This window comes from Eurosta solidaginis, chromosome 3 (genome assembly GCF_040869045.1).
Source record: "Eurosta solidaginis isolate ZX-2024a chromosome 3, ASM4086904v1, whole genome shotgun sequence".
In the NCBI taxonomy this organism is placed as follows: domain Eukaryota; kingdom Metazoa; phylum Arthropoda; class Insecta; order Diptera; family Tephritidae; genus Eurosta; species Eurosta solidaginis.
The window spans coordinates 159,187,292-159,206,136 of record NC_090321.1 but is presented as its reverse complement, the minus strand read 5'-3'; the positions used below and the strand labels follow the sequence as shown (position 1 = coordinate 159,206,136).

At 35.9% G+C, this 18,845-nt stretch overlaps 1 protein-coding gene across 4 annotated transcripts in view; it reads left to right on the top strand.

Annotated features, from left to right (window-relative positions):
* Positions 1 to 18,845, top strand: part of HnRNP-K (Heterogeneous nuclear ribonucleoprotein K) — a 157,499-nt gene that overhangs the window by 56,221 nt on the left and 82,433 nt on the right. For 3 of the 4 annotated variants that reach the window (XM_067773506.1, XM_067773507.1, XM_067773508.1), the window contains 3 exons: positions 15,089 to 15,189; positions 15,256 to 15,312; positions 16,710 to 16,753. In XM_067773506.1, the coding sequence (XP_067629607.1) occupies positions 15,089 to 15,189; positions 15,256 to 15,312; positions 16,710 to 16,753 (202 nt within the window). Of the gene's footprint in view, positions 1 to 15,088; positions 15,190 to 15,255; positions 15,313 to 16,709; positions 16,754 to 18,845 lie in introns of those variants that run through there. The other variant, XM_067773509.1, reaches the window with a different exon arrangement.

Below are 18,845 nucleotides of genomic sequence, written 5' to 3'. Positions count from 1 at the left end.
AAACGTAAACTGTTTTGCATGTATCAGTCAGTGCTGGTATTGTTTTGGGTTTAGTTCAACTCATCAAAAAAATGTATAAAATTTTTTTTTTTTTTTTGTTGATAATGTAAGCTAATCCGCATTACTCGTTATTTGCGTCCCTTAATATAAATTTAATGCGTTTTAACTGATAATGCAATTGAACTTGAATTACCAATAAAACTTTATTCCTTACCGAAACAATATCAATACTTTTTGCTCATTCCAAAATCATATCCTCAATAATTGCATTAATTAAAAAAGTAATAGTAAAATTTTACCGTAACGCAAAGCAAATTTTAATACCTGAAACGCTTTTTTTTTTGTTTCACAGGCAGTACAAATTGTCTACCTATGACCATTAAGATATGCTTTGTTTTTTTTTTTTTGTTAATTTTTCAGTATGCAACAATTTCGAACGTATAACAAGAATTGCTTTCTTAACTTTTCATTTTCTTCGCTCATTATGCATATTGCATTCGTATTCATATTCGTTTTAATTCTATACTAGGGTGATAGCCTTAAATTTGAATATGTTCGTACATTAACATTGTATAATGGAGTCAAAAAAAATTTTTTAAAAGACAAGGTTGAGGCTACAAATACGTATATTTGGTTCAGTAATGGAACGAACTCACCGCTTTACCCGCTGATATTCGTTGTCGCAATTGGCCTGACCGCAGGCCTATGTTCGCTGCCCTGTGGTTGTCATTGTAGCTGGTTTATTGTAGCCCGTATGGTCGTAGCTGATAAAGATGTGGTAGTATTGTTATCGCCGGTATGGACGCAGCTAATAAAGATGCGCTAGTATTATTATCGCCGGTATGGACGCAGCTGATAAAGATGCGGCTAGTATTGGTGTCGGTGGTACCGCCTGTTGTAGGTGTTAACATTAGTGGCCTCGGACCTATGTTCGCGTGCGTTGCAACTGGTGGTGGCGGTACGTCTGGTGGTTGTTGCGCTCGTGGTTGGCGCTAATAAAAGGGTTGGGGAAGGTACTACCGATGGTGATGCTCGTGATAATAGTGGGCGCCGTTGGTGGTGGTTGGCGCTTTATCATATGCTACTGCGTATGGAGTTTGTGGTGGTTTTGGGGTACCATGCAGTCAGCGCAGACCACGTCACAATAATAGGTGGCCGTTGTATGTTGCCATAACGAAAAAGTGAAATTGCGGCTGCACTTTGAAATGCAGGTAAGATTTGGTGTACGATGAACAAATGTTGGTTATTAGTGGAGGATTATTTACACTGCCTTTGATAAGTCTTTTGATTCCATGGTGCCTTTAACTCGTTTCCTTTGTAGCTGCGGAGCTGACTGTCGCTGCATTTCTTCCAGACGCGTCACGATTGCGATTTTAATAATATCAAATGTTGCTTGCAGAAAATTAATTCAGTTTTATGTTCGAAAAGTAGTATAGGATTGTTTTCATATGTACAATGCTTATCGGCTTAAAAACAATTCAATTTAAAGTACGCTTAGCCCTTAATTGGAAAATTTAAGAGCAAAAAATCACCACGTTAACCAACTCAGCTCGAAAAAGGAAAAAGATCTTTTTTCTTCCTCCGGAACTCGTGGTCTTTTTTTTTCGTTAGCGATCGCCCGTCTGTCTTTTTCCTTGTTTTTCGATACTTTTTATCGCAACTTTCGCCACATCACTAGGTGTGTTCGCGTGAACACGCTCCCAAGTGGATCGTAGCCGTAGACCGTAGCAGCAGACCGTAACAAAAAATAATTTTAAAAGTAAAATTTTAACAAAAAATTGAATATCTTCACAGTATATAAGTAAATTATGTCAACATTCAACTCCAGTAATGATATAGTGCAACAAAATACAAAAATAAAAGAAAATTTCAAAATGGGCGTGGCTCCGCCCTTTTTCATTTAATTTGTCTAGAATACTTTTAATACCATAAGTCGAACAAAAATTTACCAATCCTTGTGGTAGGGGCATAGCTTCTATGAATATAACTGTTTTCTGTGAAAATGGGCAAAATCGGTTGAAGCCACGCCCGGTTTTTATACACAGTCGACCGTCTGTCCTTCCGCTCGGCCGTTAACACGATAACTTGAGCAAAAATCGATATATCTTTACTCAACTTAGTTCACGTACTTATCTGAACTCACTTTATCTTGGTATTAAAAATGGGCGAAATCCGACTATGTCCACGCCCACTTTTTCGATACCAAAAATTTCGAAAAATGAAAAAAATTCCATAATTCTATACCAAATACGAAAAAAGGATGAAACATGATGATTGGATTGGTTTTTTGACGCAAAATATAACTTTAGAAAAAACTTTGTAAAATGGGTGTGACATCTACCATATTAAGTAGAAGAAAATGAAAAAGTTCTGCAGGGCGAAATCCAAAGCCCTTGGAATCATGACAGGAATACTGTTCGTGGTATTACATATATAAATATATAAAATAATTAAAACGGATGATGTTCTGGGTCACCCTGGTCCAATATCTCGAAAACGCCTTCACATATACAACTAAGGGCCACTCCCTTTTAAAACCCTCATTAATGCCTTTAATTTGATACCCATATCGTACAAACACATTACAGAGGCACCCATCGTCCACCTTTATGGCGATTTCTCAAAAAGGCGTCATCCTGTAGAACTATGGTCCACTCCCTTTTAAAATACTATTTATTACCATCCATTTGATACCAATGTGATACAAACACATTCCAGGGTTACCCTAGGTTCATTTTCCTACATGGTGATTTTCTCTTTATTTTGTCTCCTAAGCTCTCAGCTGAGTATGTAATGTTCGGTTACACCCGAACTTAGCCTTCCTTACTTGTTCATCTTATAAATAGCACATGCTTGATTTACGCAGATCACTTTTTAAGCCATTGCTCAGCTTCATTGGTATTTTTCCCATCAAAAAGCAATGATAAATCAACACACAAAAGGCACTGAAACCATTGTGAATAAAATAAGTGTGATATCTTATCCGTCAACTGCCTGACAGGATGTTCAAGATGGCTGCGCATTCAGCCGGCTATCTTCAGTGGGTGATAGAAAGAGATACAAAATGAGACCACGATAGTCTATTAAAAATCAGGTGATCGGTTCTATTTGTAATTTTGACGTCTATGCTGAAGTTATCACTTCTAGACGCGTGAATGACATGACAGGTTTGAATGTTCGTACTTTCTAAAAATAATATAGTTGTCAGTTCAAAGACTTGTCAAAATTGAACTTGAAACAGCCGTCTGAATGGATTTGTTTAAAATATGTAGTTTTACCAAATAATTAGTTAAATTTTAAAAAAGTAATGCAAGGCGCGATATATCTCCGAGGAGAGTTAACCGATTTGCGCCGGGCTACATTTTTAATTTTTCCACAAACTGGCGGACGAGATCTTTGTTTTATGCCGATTCCGAACGACATTTGTAAAGCAGATGTATTTTCGCTGAGAAGTGCTTGCCAAATCAAGACCGTGTTGTTTCTATACATTTTAATGTTGCTTTTCCCAGGCCTTAAAGCTAGAACTTTTGGTGTGGTAGGCGAGCACGTTACCGCCCTATCACGGCGGCCGCAACTAACTTCTTAAATAGAGTCAATGTGAACATAACGATGCAAATTCGTTTATCAAAATGTTCTTGGTATTATTCGAATTAATTTAAATGTTTCTGTTACCAGTGCCGACAAAACGTCACTATGCAGTAAATAGAGGATTTCATTTGATTTATTTATTACGAAATTCGTGTCCTACCAAGGGGGAAAATTTTGGTAGGAAAAGCCCAAAACGGGAGCGCTGATTTTGATAACATTTCATTTGAAAGGCTATACGCATTCAGGGTGCTGCAGTTTATATAAAATATTTAACAATTTTGAATTCGATACTATTTTTTAAAATGGAAAAACTTAAGGAAATAACGTATTCAGGGTTCGAAACGAGCTCAAGGCCAGAACAATAATTTTTTGTAATGATTGTTTTTTTTTTATTTTGTGTTTGGAATAGTAAGTAGAAAATTTTCCAGACAACCTGCCATAGCTGCGTAGATCCATTTCGAATCATTACAAAAAAAATTATTATTCTGGCCTTGAGCTCGTTTCGAACCTTGAATACTTTATCAATAGGCTGATAAAACAAAAACAATTGTTAAAGAAATAACTTCTGAAAACAAAAATAAAAAGCATTAAATAGGTAGATCATCCACGTCTGAAATTACGAAAACTACAGCCTGCTGCGGAATTGAAGGATAGTATAAACATGAAAACTAGAATCTCTAAGGTACAGCGTCTCACGAGGGAATATAATTTGATGTCCAATGGCTAGAAAAAACCAGCTTAGTGCCACAAAAAATCGCATCAAAATGTACGGGTTGAAGCTTGAAATGTTTATTACGTGATTTTTCGAAATTGTTCAGACGCATTTTTTATTTTACGTCAAAAAACAAAAAATAAGTCTTAGCAGTGGTTTAATTTGTAAAAGTTTTAACAATAAACGGTATTTTAAGATTTTCTGGAAAATGTTCTATTCCTTTTAAATGTATTTGAAATGAATTTTGCTAAAAATAAATGCAATTTTCCACACAACATTGAACATTTACGATCAAATATGAACATTCTATTTATTATTGATATTTAAGCTTCATTGTAGACTAGAAAAAAGATCGGAACGTCTGAACGGGGAAGGTTCGAACAGGTTCTATGCGATTTTTGACCAACAGCTACAGAGATAAAAGTTATGCAATTATAAACCTTGTATATTCCATTATTTACCATTCATACAATATTTCCATGCAGCATTAACCAATTCGCTAAATTTTAAGCAAATAAGAGGTTTTCGGAACGTCCGAACAGCATCTTTAGATCGCTATAAATAGCTTTGTATCGCTGTAGGAAAATATTTGTAAATTGATTGGATAGAGGTCTACGAATTTAATTTATAACAAACGACGATTTTATGATCCAATGCCTACTATGGGTTTTATACCAAAAAACGTGTGCCAGGATGAAACGTCCGTAAAGCAGGAAACATCCTTAAATTTGATGTGACCAAAGTTTGTATGTTTAATTATGTATATAGACTAGTGTTAGGAACTATCGAATGGATTAAACTATCGATAGTTAGTTACTGAATGATTTTAAATATCGAATGAATTTTTTCTTTCGTTTCATCTGCTCTTCAGCTAGCCCAAGGGTACTCAAAATAGCCCATACCGAAAGACGTTTTTTGTCATTTCGGGCTGCGTTGATTGATTGGCTGCATGGGCTGACTGATAACTCCTTGCGTTACACAGTTGTTTACCCACCCCATAAAATTATTTTAGCACGTAGTCTGAAAAAAAAAATTAGAGTGGTGCATTTTTTACAAAAAGTCTCAATTGTTTGATAACAGTGCTGTAACTTATTTTACGTAATAAGTTATGCCCTTTTACTTTTCCACCCTAAACTGAATAGCAATAACTGAATAATTTGCATTGAAAACCAATAAACATAACACAAAAAGGGGTTATTCGAAAAAATAGTAATGAACGAATCATACATACCAAAAACTAGTAGTTCGAATTCAAATGACTATCGAATGAATGAAAACTTATGAACTATCGAATAACTCGTTAGCTTTCATTCGATATATCCCAACACTAATGTAGATATGTATACCTGTTAGGAATTAGGATTAGTAATCAATTCATTAGGCGTTGATTATTTCAACTTACTGATTTTATTTTTTTTCCTAATATTTAATCGTAAAAGATCGTGCTTTTTTTTTAAATAAATTTGAATTTAGTTTCTCGAGAATATATTAAAGTGATAGTCATTAGTAAACATAATAGTTCGCAGAAACAAATGGTATGAGCGGAAACACGGCGAGCTAAACTATCAACTCACACAGATTATTGAGCGGGCACGGCGGTTTCAAGGAATATCAACATAAGCGTAGGATAGAGGAGGATCCTTTCTGCCCAGACTGTCGCACCGAATTGGAAAACGCAGAACGCGTAATGTTTCACTGCACTCGTGTTCACGGCAAAAGACTTTGTACACAGAGTTTTTGGAGAAGAGCCATCCATAAGGAATAATGTGCAGACAAATAGATTGCTGACTGCTGTGAGCAAGATGCCCTTTCTAGTTATGACGCAATAGATGCAATAGACGCAATAGACTTGCTTTTACCAGAATACATCCTTGCCGTCAAACTTGGAAAAATCTGCTGCGGTCTGAAAGTTCTGAATTGGTATGCTTGCAGCAGATGGTAAACAATATGTAAAGCGCCAATAAACACATTTTTGAACACAATCTTCAACTTTGGCGAAAAAGATGTATTCCGGTAAGAGCAAGTCTATTGGTTGTTGTTTATAAGTCTTAAGTAGAAGTCCCATTCTGTACATAATCGTTCGGCTTATTCAATTTAAATTCAGTTCTGTTTTCAACTCTTTAGAGGACAAAAATTGGTTAGATTTGTAATGGCGAATTAAATTCCTTTCATCGTCAGCAGAGATTTTTCGATTTTTACTTCATGTTTTTGCTTTTTTCGATATGAGGGGAAGGGACCACTACCATTTTGAAACAGTCCACAGTCCACTGCTATCTTACTCATCTCATTGTCCTCTCCCCTTAGACTTATTAACTAAATTCGTTCCTTTTTTGTGCAGTGTTTAATTCGGCTTATTTAATTATATTTTATGGTTCAATAACCTATATTATTATTTTAATTTATTTAACATGCATTAAATACGTGTAAGAAGCGTCAAAAACGAATATTTTACCATTTATAGTGCAAAAATATTAACAAACATTTTTTGTCCATATTTATTTTTCCAAGCTAAATATGGAATCGTTCAGTTTTTCGCAAATAATACAATTTATTGCAAAAGAACAACCTTTAACTTTTTTATTTTTATAGGGTGCACCATGCCAAGAAACATATTGAAGTACCGCTGATGTAATGGATTGATAATATAAATATATATTATATGTACATACATACATACTTACATACATACATACCTACTAGAGGTTTACTCGTCGCCGTATTTACTATAAATAACTTGATTTTCCTATTTAAAAAAGTGGTATTTAGGAAAGGTTTTGTTTACATGTTTTAAGGGAAATCGACGTTTTGGCAATTTCGGGTCTCCCACGGAAACGGGTTGTATATACTAGAGTGCTCGGGATTTTTGCCAATACCAATGTCTGATGTTGTTGTAGCGATAAGGATACTCCTCGAAGGCCTTGGGAAGTGTTATCGATGTTGATGGTCCTTTGCCGGATGCAGATCCGGTACGCTCCGGTAACAAGCACCATTAAGGTACTAGTCCTACCATCTCGGGAATGATTTGGTATGACCACCTCAAACCTTCTAGGTAATTCCGCCCCCTATATCCATGAGAAAGTTGGGGTCGCCAGACCCCTAATACAGTCCTAATACTCGTCGTGGACACGATTTCTTTAAATCTTTTGGGGCTCTTTGCTGTTCACGTCCAAAGGCCATTTATGGCCCATATTAATGATAAATGTGTTAAAAGTCATGGTTCTCGTGGTACAGTTTTAACTATTAGCATTAAAGCAGTTTTTTGGCCCGTTTTTTTTTTAAGAGCTACAATTTCCGAAGTTTGAACAGTAGGAAGTTCGACCACCAGTCGCTACTGCGACTCCTGGCCCTCACACTGTATGCTAGCACATAATCTATAGGACTGCGACATCGACTTTCGTCGACGTCACTTTCTTAAAAGCTCTAGGTGTAGCTACGAAGGCTTTCTGGTGAAGGTCTTTGTCGCTCAAGGATGCCAAGGATACCGCCCTCGAAATCATAAGCTGTCAAGGTGGAAATCATTGCGTAACTCATGGGTGAAAATCGTGTAATCCTCGGCGACTACATTATTTCAATTTACAAGCGCAGTACTTATGCTAAACCTGTATATGGCCCTGGATAAATTTTTTTTAAAAATTTGCAGAAATTTTTGTTCGAAGCTTGAATTCAATAGTCTTTATTAAACTAAAAGGATATTTCAAAGTGAAAGTCCACAAATTTTAAATTGAAAGATGGTTTATGATTTTATGTTCAGTCCAAAATGTTTTTTCCCGGCCATATGATATAAGTGTTCATTATGGTTGACCGCGTAACTTCAATTTTTCGACTAGTTCTACCGTTCAATACGTTATGGTAGTACCACACCCGGTAATTTGTTCTAATGTCTTGGAAAGCTTAGCTTTACCGTCTTCTCGGGAACGAGCCTCACTTGGTAAATACACACTCACATTTGTAACAGGGGCCGTAGCGTGTAGCTGGCATTTAAACTTGGTTTGGATAGGCGACTGGCGTGGTGTGGAGTGTTCTGCCTACCACACCGAAAATCCTGGGTTTAATTCCCGTGCAAATCAACATTAAAAATTTAAAAACAAATTTTTTCAATTAGAAAAAGTTTTTCTAGTTGGGGTTGATTTGGCAAACACTCCGAGTGTGTGCATGCCATGACACGCTTCTGAGTGTAAACTCATCTGAGATGTCGTTCGGAGTCTGCATAAGACATGTAGGTGCCGTTGTTGTTGTTGTAGGTGTCGTCCCTCCAATTTGTATGAAAAATTAAAAGAAGCACGACGCCAATTGGAAGAGAAGCTCGGCATGAGATCTCTTCGGAGGTTATTGGGCCTTGAATTTTTATTTATTTGGATAGGCTTTAATTATAACTATTCGCTTCACGGGACTAGTTGGGGATAGGGCCGCCAACTTAAGGAAACGCCAAACCAGGAGACTTGGGTTTTGGAAATGATCAAGTGTGAAAATGTTGTTGTTGTTTTTATAGTTACTCCAAACCATGGCTGTAAACCCTCAGGCCCAATTATAAAATAACATCTTAAACGTTAATTTCGATTTTCACACTTGGACACTTGGACACTTTTTTCCAAGTGTGAAAATCAAAATTAACGTTTAAGATGATATTTTATAGTTGGGCCTGAGGGATGACAGCCAGCCCTGGTTTGGAGTAACTATAAAAAATGTGTCCGAAAGGAGATTAATCTGTGGTAACCCTTTCTAAGAAAAAGTTACAAAATTTTTCTCAGGGGTACAACAATACAAATCCAAAATGCCTACAAATACAAAATGCCCCCCAAATGCATATTTTGTGTTTTATATGTTAACTGAATCTACTAAATGATTTTACATCAACGATTTCGCTTATTCTTTTAGCTAAGCGGGATATAGTTTTATAAAAAAATCGGCACCTTTTTTTGGATAAATTGTTTATTTTCTGGGAAAAATTTAAAACTTGTTCGACCTTAGTCATTTTATTTCAAAACGCAAAGCGCCTGATTTTTCTTTTAACCCTCCGATGAGTGACAGTTCTGAACTTCACGGCCGTGTGAAAAGGTCCCTACGGACCTTTTTTTTTTGTAAATCATGTTTTTTTCATATGAAAATTTTTTTTTTGATTTTTTTTTGGTTTTATTGTTTATAACTAAATTCTACATACAAAAATAATTTTTTAATTTTTTTTTTTTTGGTTTGCTTTAATTTTCTTAAGACTATTATAAAAAAGTTTAAAAATTATTGTTGTTGAGCGTATACTTCTTGTCCCCCGCCCTAGCCGCAAACGACGGTGCATTGCCTTCCATCGGTCTTGGTAATACCTGAAATGAAAAGAAAAATAAAAAACAAATAAATATATATTCTATTCTTGAATTTGAAGATGTTTTTCTTACACTGACATCGAATGCTTCCATCGCATTGCGTATCTTTGGATATGAGGTTATATGGTTGTTCAGGGCACGTTCTTCGATATTTGGTGTGGCCAATTGTTTCGTTAGCAGTAACAAGAACGACCGCCGTCTGTCACTCCTTTTTATAGGCTTCATTTCGTTGGAAATCGTAAAAGCAGCCAATGCAGCGACGTCCAGCATATTATAAAACATGGCCAACGGCCATCGTTGTGTTGCTGTTTTGCAGCTGTAAGTGCCTAGCATTTGATCCATGGTATCAACGCCGCATTTGTTGGCGTTGTAATCTAATATGGCATAGGGCTTCCGATTCTCGGTTTGCTCGTCAACGCGGCATGTGTAGTGCATTGTGGAGAGCACGTTCACCACTTTATTTTTTTTTCGGCACGTATGAGCATAACGCTATATCCCCTTCTTTGAACCCAAATAATTTACTATTGATGGTGCGCTTCAGGTTCTTCTTGAACTCCTGTGGAATGAATGTTTTGTTGTAGCGCACTGTACCAACATATGCGGTCGTCCTCCTCATCAAAATATGCGCAAAATCAAGAGTGGTAAAGAAATTATCCGCATATATAGTACGGCCAGCATCTAAATATTTTTCCACAAGATCCTGCACTACGTTCTGCCCTTGGTTTATCTCCCGTTGTTGGTTTGGCAGTTTTCCAGAATATTTCATTCCCTTCACAGGATAATAACACTCCTTTTTCTTCGTGGGATTCGCCAAATTCCATGCAGCTGTAACCTCCCTGCCTTTACGATTTGTTTCACGTAGCACTAAGTGTATTATTTCCTGTGTCATGATTGAACGCATTATTGTATAGGGGTCGATCATATATAATCTTGGTGGTCCTGGTTTTTTTCTTGTGAAGTCGACCACGTTATGATTACGTGTGCGTGATGTTGGTGGTGCTTTTTTACTCCATTGGGTGCCATCTTTACCAATATAGTAACTTTCATTCGTTTCCTGTCCATCATTTTCTTCCTCTTCATCATCGTCGTCATCAGTATCTTCATTTAGCTCGACGTATCCTTCAGTTTCGGCGTCTGACTCTTCAGCAGGTTGGTATGTGCGATCTTCATCATCCTCAACTTCATAATTATCAATTGCAGCAATATCAATTTCTTCATCCATGTCTTCGTCCATAAAATCAGCAAATCTATTATCAACTGCACTGTAATGGCCGAAGTAGGAGTAATTTCAGTTTGAAAAGGCAAAAAGGTCCCTAGGGACCTTCTCACTCATCGGAGGGTTAATTACTTTGGAACGGTTAGAAATGGTTAAATTTCACAATTCGATTCTGATAACTGGCAGTTATGCGCATCCGTGATAAGCCTTTCTACCGTATCGGACCAATTTTCGACATGAACAATAAACGGCCGCTGCCACGTACAAAAAAAGTTTCAAAACGAGGTGAAAAACTACGTCAAAAAGCATTTATCTATGAGACCAAATTGGCAAACAAAAGATTTTGTGTGGTTATGGACATGGACGACGAAACGTATTTGAAAATAGACCTGAAAACATTACTGGTTGCAGTCTGGAGAGGATATTGCTGTTTCGGAAAAGTCATCCATATAGAAAAGTATGGCAGAAAGGTTCTGATATGGCAGGATATTAGTGAATGTGGGAATAATTTAACGATGGGAACCTTCAACGCAAAGATATACCAGAAAGAGTGTTTCCAAAACGTCTTCTGCTCTTCCTATGTATGTTATAATGGTCCAGATCGCGCTCGTGTCGCCCAAAGTTGGTTCGAATGTAATAATGTACATTATGTTAGGAAAAAATTCAATACACCCAACGTGCCCTGGTAAAAGCAAAACTTTTGAAAATAGGGTAACCGCCGAAAATCATTACATAATTCAAAAGATTGTGGCGAACAGTACGCAAAAAGGTCAGAAACCGGTGTAAAAACTTGATGTAGGGTCTCTCCTTAAAAGGACTATCACGAATAATTTGATGGAAAAAATTCAATACACCCAACGTACCTGCGTTGCGGCAAATTGAGCAGTATTGTGCCCTGGTAAAAGCAAAACTTTTGAAAATAGGGTAACCGCCGAAAATCATTACATAATTAAAAAGATTGTGGCGAACAGTACGCTAAAAGGTCAGAAACCGTTGTAAAAAGCTTGATGTGGGGTCTCCTTAAAAGGACTATCACGAATAATTTGATAAAAAATCTTTACCTCGCACTGTTATTTCCGTGCTAATAAAAACTAAAGGTAAAAAAAACTTGTTAGCACTTTATGAGCATTTTTTTTAATTTGTACCAGTCCTTTTACAAAAACTGCATACTCAGAATTTACAATAACCCTCGAAATCTGGAGTCATCCGCGAAACCCCCTCTTCATAGGTTGAAGCATTTATTGACCCATAACTTTATTTCCATTTAGTCTTCGAACAAATTCTATGTGTCATCGGATTAAAGACGACGGAATTTATCTTTAGCAATGTCAGAGAAGTTTAAAAAAAAGATCGAACATTTACATGTTTGCATCATTTTGTTGTTGTATTAACGATGAAGACACTCCCCGAAGGTTTTGGGTAGTGTTATCGATGTTGATGGTCCTTTGCCGAATATAGATCCGGCACGTTCCTGTAACAGGTAGCTAAGGAACGAATATGGAATAGCTAACACAACAAAACTAATTGAGAAACTTGAGACCGTAGAACTAACAAAGAACAACAAATTGGAATCTTTTGACATAAAAGATTTATACCCATCAATACCACTATCGGAGACTTTGGACAAGTTAGCTCAACAATAGTTCATAATATAAAAAACAATGTGAAAAGTATGCAAATCACAAATATGCTAAGAACCACATTCGGATTTTGCTGCACCTAAAATAGTATTTTTGTCTGTATATTATAATTAATAGTTCATTCTTTTTTATGCATTTCGAAATTATAATGAAGCTGTAAATTATTTTTCCGCATAGCAGTCGTAAAAATTTGCAAAAAAATTCTAATCACCCGCCTTAGAAACCTAACAGCGTACCTGTGCGTGGTGGCGTAAAGAAACAGCCGACCCGCAACCCTGAGAATCAGAATCATCTAAGAGGTTACCACACTTGACATCACTGCCAAAAAACGAGCGTGAATTCGATGCAAATCTTGAGCTCAAGCCCTTCTATTCCTCACAAGTATATTATAATGCATAAAATCTGAAGGTCAAGTCTGGTCGTACGTCAAATAATAGGCAGTATATAGTCTTCTGTTTGTCTCGCGTGATAATTTTTTTTACTGGTGTGAAACATGTAAGCAACGAAGAATTACGTAAGAAATCCACCATATTGAGCAGCTACTACACCCAAGATCTTGAGGAAAATTTGGGAAGTGAAATGCTCCTTTTCAAGGCATGCATGGTAAAAGAACATTTCAAATTATTCTCCGCTGGAACTGTTGAAAATGCTGAGACAGGATAATTTGCGTATCTCTTACCCTAATGTTGACATTGCTTTGCGAATGTTTGTTTCAATTCCTATTGCAAATTGTAGCGCAGAGAGATCGTTTTGTTTTAAACGCGTGAAAAATGACCTCAGATCTTTATTGGGCGAAGACAAGCTTGCGTTGTTGACGATAGAATCAGAATTATTTTTATCTATCGATCGTGATGATGTCGTTTGCGAATTCGCAGCTGAAAAATCTAGACGCAAAGATATGTAAATGAGGAATGTTTGGAAAAACGTTAAGGTTAAACAATTACACTGCAACAAAGCACTGAACCGCAATCATTGTGTTAAATATTGTTTATGTGAAAATAAGGGCGGCAAGTAATGTTTTGCCTAGGGGCGGCGAATATTCAAATCCGCCACTGTCTAGACCTCACGATAAATATTGATAAAGTTGCCAAAAGATTTAACTATGACATATATAGAAAGCTAACGGTCACCGTCACAATAATACATAATACCTCAAATCACCACCAACAGCATAAAAATGCAGCATTAAGGCACTTGGTACATAGACTTGAAAGAACACCTCTTACACAAGAGGCATATAAGAGACAACTTGAGATCATATATAATATCGCTGCAAACAACGGATATAAAAAGGCACTAGTAGATAAGCTCAGAAGGACCAATGGAGAACCAAAAGAAATAATGAAAGGGAAAATAATAACACCTGGACGACTATGACATATACTTGAAAAGCATCATATATGTAAATTGGCAAACTTTAAAAAAAAATACAACAGCGTTCAAAACATCGAACAATCTAGGGCGGAAACTAAGAACTAACACTAACTCTGAGGATCCGTTTAGCAGCCACGGCGTAAACAAGCTTACCTGCGGATGCCAACATAGTTACATAGGACAAACAAGACGGCAAATAAGAACGAGGCTCAGAGAGCACATCAGAGATTACAACAAAAAAACACGGAATCCAAACATTATACCACAGTCTAACTTCGCGAATCACATAGTCGAAAATGAATGTTCCCCAGCAAACATCAATAAAACAGGGTTTTTCACATACAAGCAAAATGCCGACGTCTCAACGTACTCGAAAACATGGAAATCTACAAACAGAAAACATCCGACGGTAGAATAATAAACGAACAGACAAACACAATTTCTGACAAAATATTCGAACCTTTAAAACTTGTTTACAAGAAACAAAGTAATCACACAGGTACAACAGACAAACACACAACAACAAATAAACACAAAACAATTAACGCACCAAAACAACAAACCTACAAAGAAGGTCAAACAACAAAAATTACGGACTTTACCTGCCTCAGTCAGCCACACAAATCGATCAGTAAAACCCAACCTCGGTTCTGAATGAGCACACAGCACATACAATAACTAAATATACACAAGCATCAATTTAGACAATACCTGTTCATGTACATACCTACGAACTATAAATACAGGACAAATGACAACAACAGATCAGAACGAAAATCGACACTGGTGATGGCACAACGCCGAAACCGTTTGTCTCCAAATTTGACAAAGGATGACGCAGAATCGTTCCAATATGCATCATTTATCCACCCTGTCGGAAAATCAACAAAACAAAATAAGTCAAGTAACAAGTACCATTAATGTACTAGCCCTACCATCTCGGGAACGATTTATATGACCATATTAAACATTCTAGGCCATACCGCCTTATTTAGTTTCAAGTACCTTTCTCAGGGTGACCCTGTTCGTAGGGAAAATTCAGTACACAAATTTCCGAATTCTTGGTTTGATCATTTTTTTTGTTTTTTTTTTTTGTTTTTTTTCGAACGGAAAAAAAATTCCGCACGAATAGCTACCTCCTAGCTGTAATGTACCTATGTCTAAATTTATGGGCGATTTTATAAAAATAAATAAAATGTATGTTTAATGTTGTTTACTAAAATTTTTTTTATTTTGGTTTTAGAAAAAATGAAGATGAAGCGCGAAAACAATGACGACGGGCCACAAGCCGATAAACGTAATCGTCGTAATGACGACCAAATACGTATTCTGATCCCGAGTGGTGTAAGTAATAAATATAAATTTCAAATCGATTAATGTAAGTAATTAATATGTACTTATGTGTTATAGATTGCTGGCGCCGTTATTGGTAAAGGAGGACAGCACATTCAAAGAATGCGTACGCAGGTAAAGTATTAAGCAAACAATTATATTATTATTATTATATTGTATGCTCTGTTGTCTATATCTTCCATCTATTCCCTTGGTAATTTATTTTTTGACCTTAGAAAGGTTTTTAGCTAACACATTTTTTTCTAAAATAAATGATGCTTTATATTCCCAAATTAGCTTGAATTTCTCATTTTAACCATATTACAGCAACTAAGAAAATAATGAATTAAAATTCCCGCTGTAATAATTTCTTTAAAAAGTAATAAAAGTTGCTTAATAGTTTCTCATTAAATTGTAAATAGCTTTGGATTACCTCTCTAATATTCTGACTCCAAAGTAAGCAGAATTCCAATCACATTTTTACTACAACTACTTAAAGTTCACATACATATATTCATGCTATCCTTTCTGTTATGGGAGTCATACTAATTTTGGACTAGTAGTCTTAAATACTTATATAGTATGTACTCTTATGCATTAGATTAGGAATTTTATCTATTGTGAAGTATTAATAAAAATTATTTATTAGTTTTTGTAATTAAGCCAATGCAATTAACCGCATAACCTAATGAAAATTTTTCTCTTTTCTCTTGTCCCACACTCTCGTTATATGTAACTGTCGTACCAAATCGACACAAAACCGAAACGATTCGATTGTAAAAAAAACTACAAATCGTAAACGTTGAAATGAAAACGTTGCCGTGAATGCCCGCCTGAACGCCCATCTACTGCCTGATTTGATTTGCCCCGTATTGGTTCAATATGAAATGTTATTATCAACGGCAAACCCAACAAAAATATATAAAACATTGAAACTGATCGAAATAAATGCCCATTCGTCTGACCGATTAACCGCCTGTCCGCCTGCCTGGTCACTTATTTGCTCGCCTGCCCGTACGCCCGCCCGCCCAACAACTGAACTGGCCCTGGTCTGATCTGTACACCATCAATGCCACAAACACCAACAACGATGTATCTAAATGCGCAAAATATAAATAAATCTATTTAAATTCTTGATAAAAAACTAACCTATCTCGAATTTAATACTCAAATCTTGCTTGGCATTTTGCTGAAATGCTATAATGCTGCGTTGACATTATTGCTCATCGTGTCTTATCAATTGAAATACGAAATAATAATTGAATGGAACCAAACGAAATTTATCCATAATCAAAAATATATTTCATCTGCGTACCAATTTACCAAAATGTGGTGAATAAAATGGTTCTTGTGGCCAACTCAAAACAAATATTAATAAATTTTGTATAATATATGTTATATAACCAAACAATTGACAAACAAAAAATATTTTTGTACTGCTATATCATCACCACTATTCTACATCACCAATCAATCAACTTGACCAAATTAATAAACCCAACACTGTGTCAACCTATATTATACAAATGCAGTATAAAGCCACTGTATCTGTCGACGACTCTCAAGGCCCCGAACGGTAAACAATAATTCGAATTAAATACTATGAAATATACATACATATAATTTACAATATCAGTACTTTAGACCTACATGCATATATGTATATTGTAACTGTTTAGTAAATTTCCAACAAATTTTGTATATTCTTATAACTTTAAATGCATCCATATTTCCAATTTTTTAACATTATTTGCATCTTAATCACTTAATTGATTGGTTTATCTTCTTACCTTACCAAAAGTAAAATATATTGTGTATAGAGTAAAAAGTCAATACGAGGCACTCCGTTGTCTCTCAATGCAATTTATATGTATAAATAGCACCTACGTACATTTAAAAATATTTGTGTATTGTCCTGCTCTTAACATATAATGTCGAAATCCATACAAATGCTTTTAAACATATTAAGAAGCAACCCCCCACACCGCATTGCAGTATCCTAGAATCTCAAATTTGATCCATATCCTTTTCTGAATTATGAAGCTGCTCGAAAACGGACATTATTTCTTACGATGCGTAGCATAACAGTTGTGTTTGTACATCAGTGGTATTCGCCTATGTGCATTCAGCATTTTTATTGTGGGTGTAAGCTGGATGAGCGTGAGCATATCTTGCCATGTATCTGCAACTTGCCGAAGAACACTTTACAAAAAAAAACTAAATTATGTTATTAATTACACATATGCTAGAACTTTACTACTACATTTCTACGACTTTCACAAATGTTGTAAAACTTTTATAAAAATATGCAGAGTTTGATGTTACTCTATTAACATGTAGTAATGTAGCAGGTTAGTGAAATAAGTTTGATCCAATACGGATATTTTAATGAAAAATTTGACTTTATTGTTTGTTGTATGCCTACAATTCGCCGGTGCATAAAAACCAAGTATGCTGCTTGCTCACCCACTTTCAACTTATACCTATAACAAATATATTGAATGCATAAAAAAAAAACATCCTACAATTACTCAAGTTAAGTCCTGCAAAGTTTGTCATGAAATCCTAATCACTTAACTGATACTCATAATTATTAATTTCATAATTTAATTACTAACAAATTAAAATAACATAAAATAGACATAGTACAATAGAATATATTTATACAATAAAACAGTGGTGGGGACACAGATATGTTTATAGGCCGAATCCGAGCCGAGAGTTCGATTTTGATCCCCTATTCCATAATACCAAAACTCATGATTTAACTAAGGTTAAGTAATTTTATTAAAGATAATGGTAATTGCTGTACTAAGCTGAAACAAAATATATTTTTCGAAGAACAAAAAAGTCACAATCTACAATAATTTTAATAAAAACCAACTAACATTTTTTGTACTTTGTACATTATAGAGGTGCGGATAAATCAAATAAACGGTTTTTTCCAGTCACACCCCATCATAGAAATGCGTAGGACAAAAATAAATTAAAAAAATGATTTGCTTCCTTATGCACACTCAGCTTCCATAAAATCTCTATATTATGCTTTTTCATTTTAAAATCTATTGGGTTCTCTCAAGTTGACATTTTTGTGCTCATTTTTATAAACATACGAAATTGTTGGCGACTACGGAGAATCGTGTACAGTCAAAGAGACAGTCCTAATCTCGCTCCAATTAAAGCAAAAATGTTGACTTCGAACAAACTTCGGCGGTTTTTTAAGCTGAAGCCATTTACATACCCGATCTCTCTAGTTTTTTGCCTCGCGAAATCTGACATTGTCAGCGACCAAATCATCGGCGACCTTATTTACAACATGGACACGGCAAATGTCGACCTTATTGGACATCCCCGTCGATGGCATTGCGCTACCGACTCTCTTACACCCAAAAATATTGGGTGTGACGTTCGATCAGGATCTACATTGGCGAGCCTGCAGCCGCAATTGTACCTAGAATCCAGAGCCCTAATAAAGTCCTCAAATCTCTTGCCGGGACCACCTGGGGTAAAGACAAAAACACTTATTACCACTTAAAAAGCAATTGGCCGGCCGATTGTATGCTACGCTTCCCCGATATGGTCGCCAAGCCTAAAGGTTACTTACTGAAAGAAAATACAGGCCTGCCAAAACACCGCTATCAGAACGGTACGGGTTGTCGTCTCGTTAT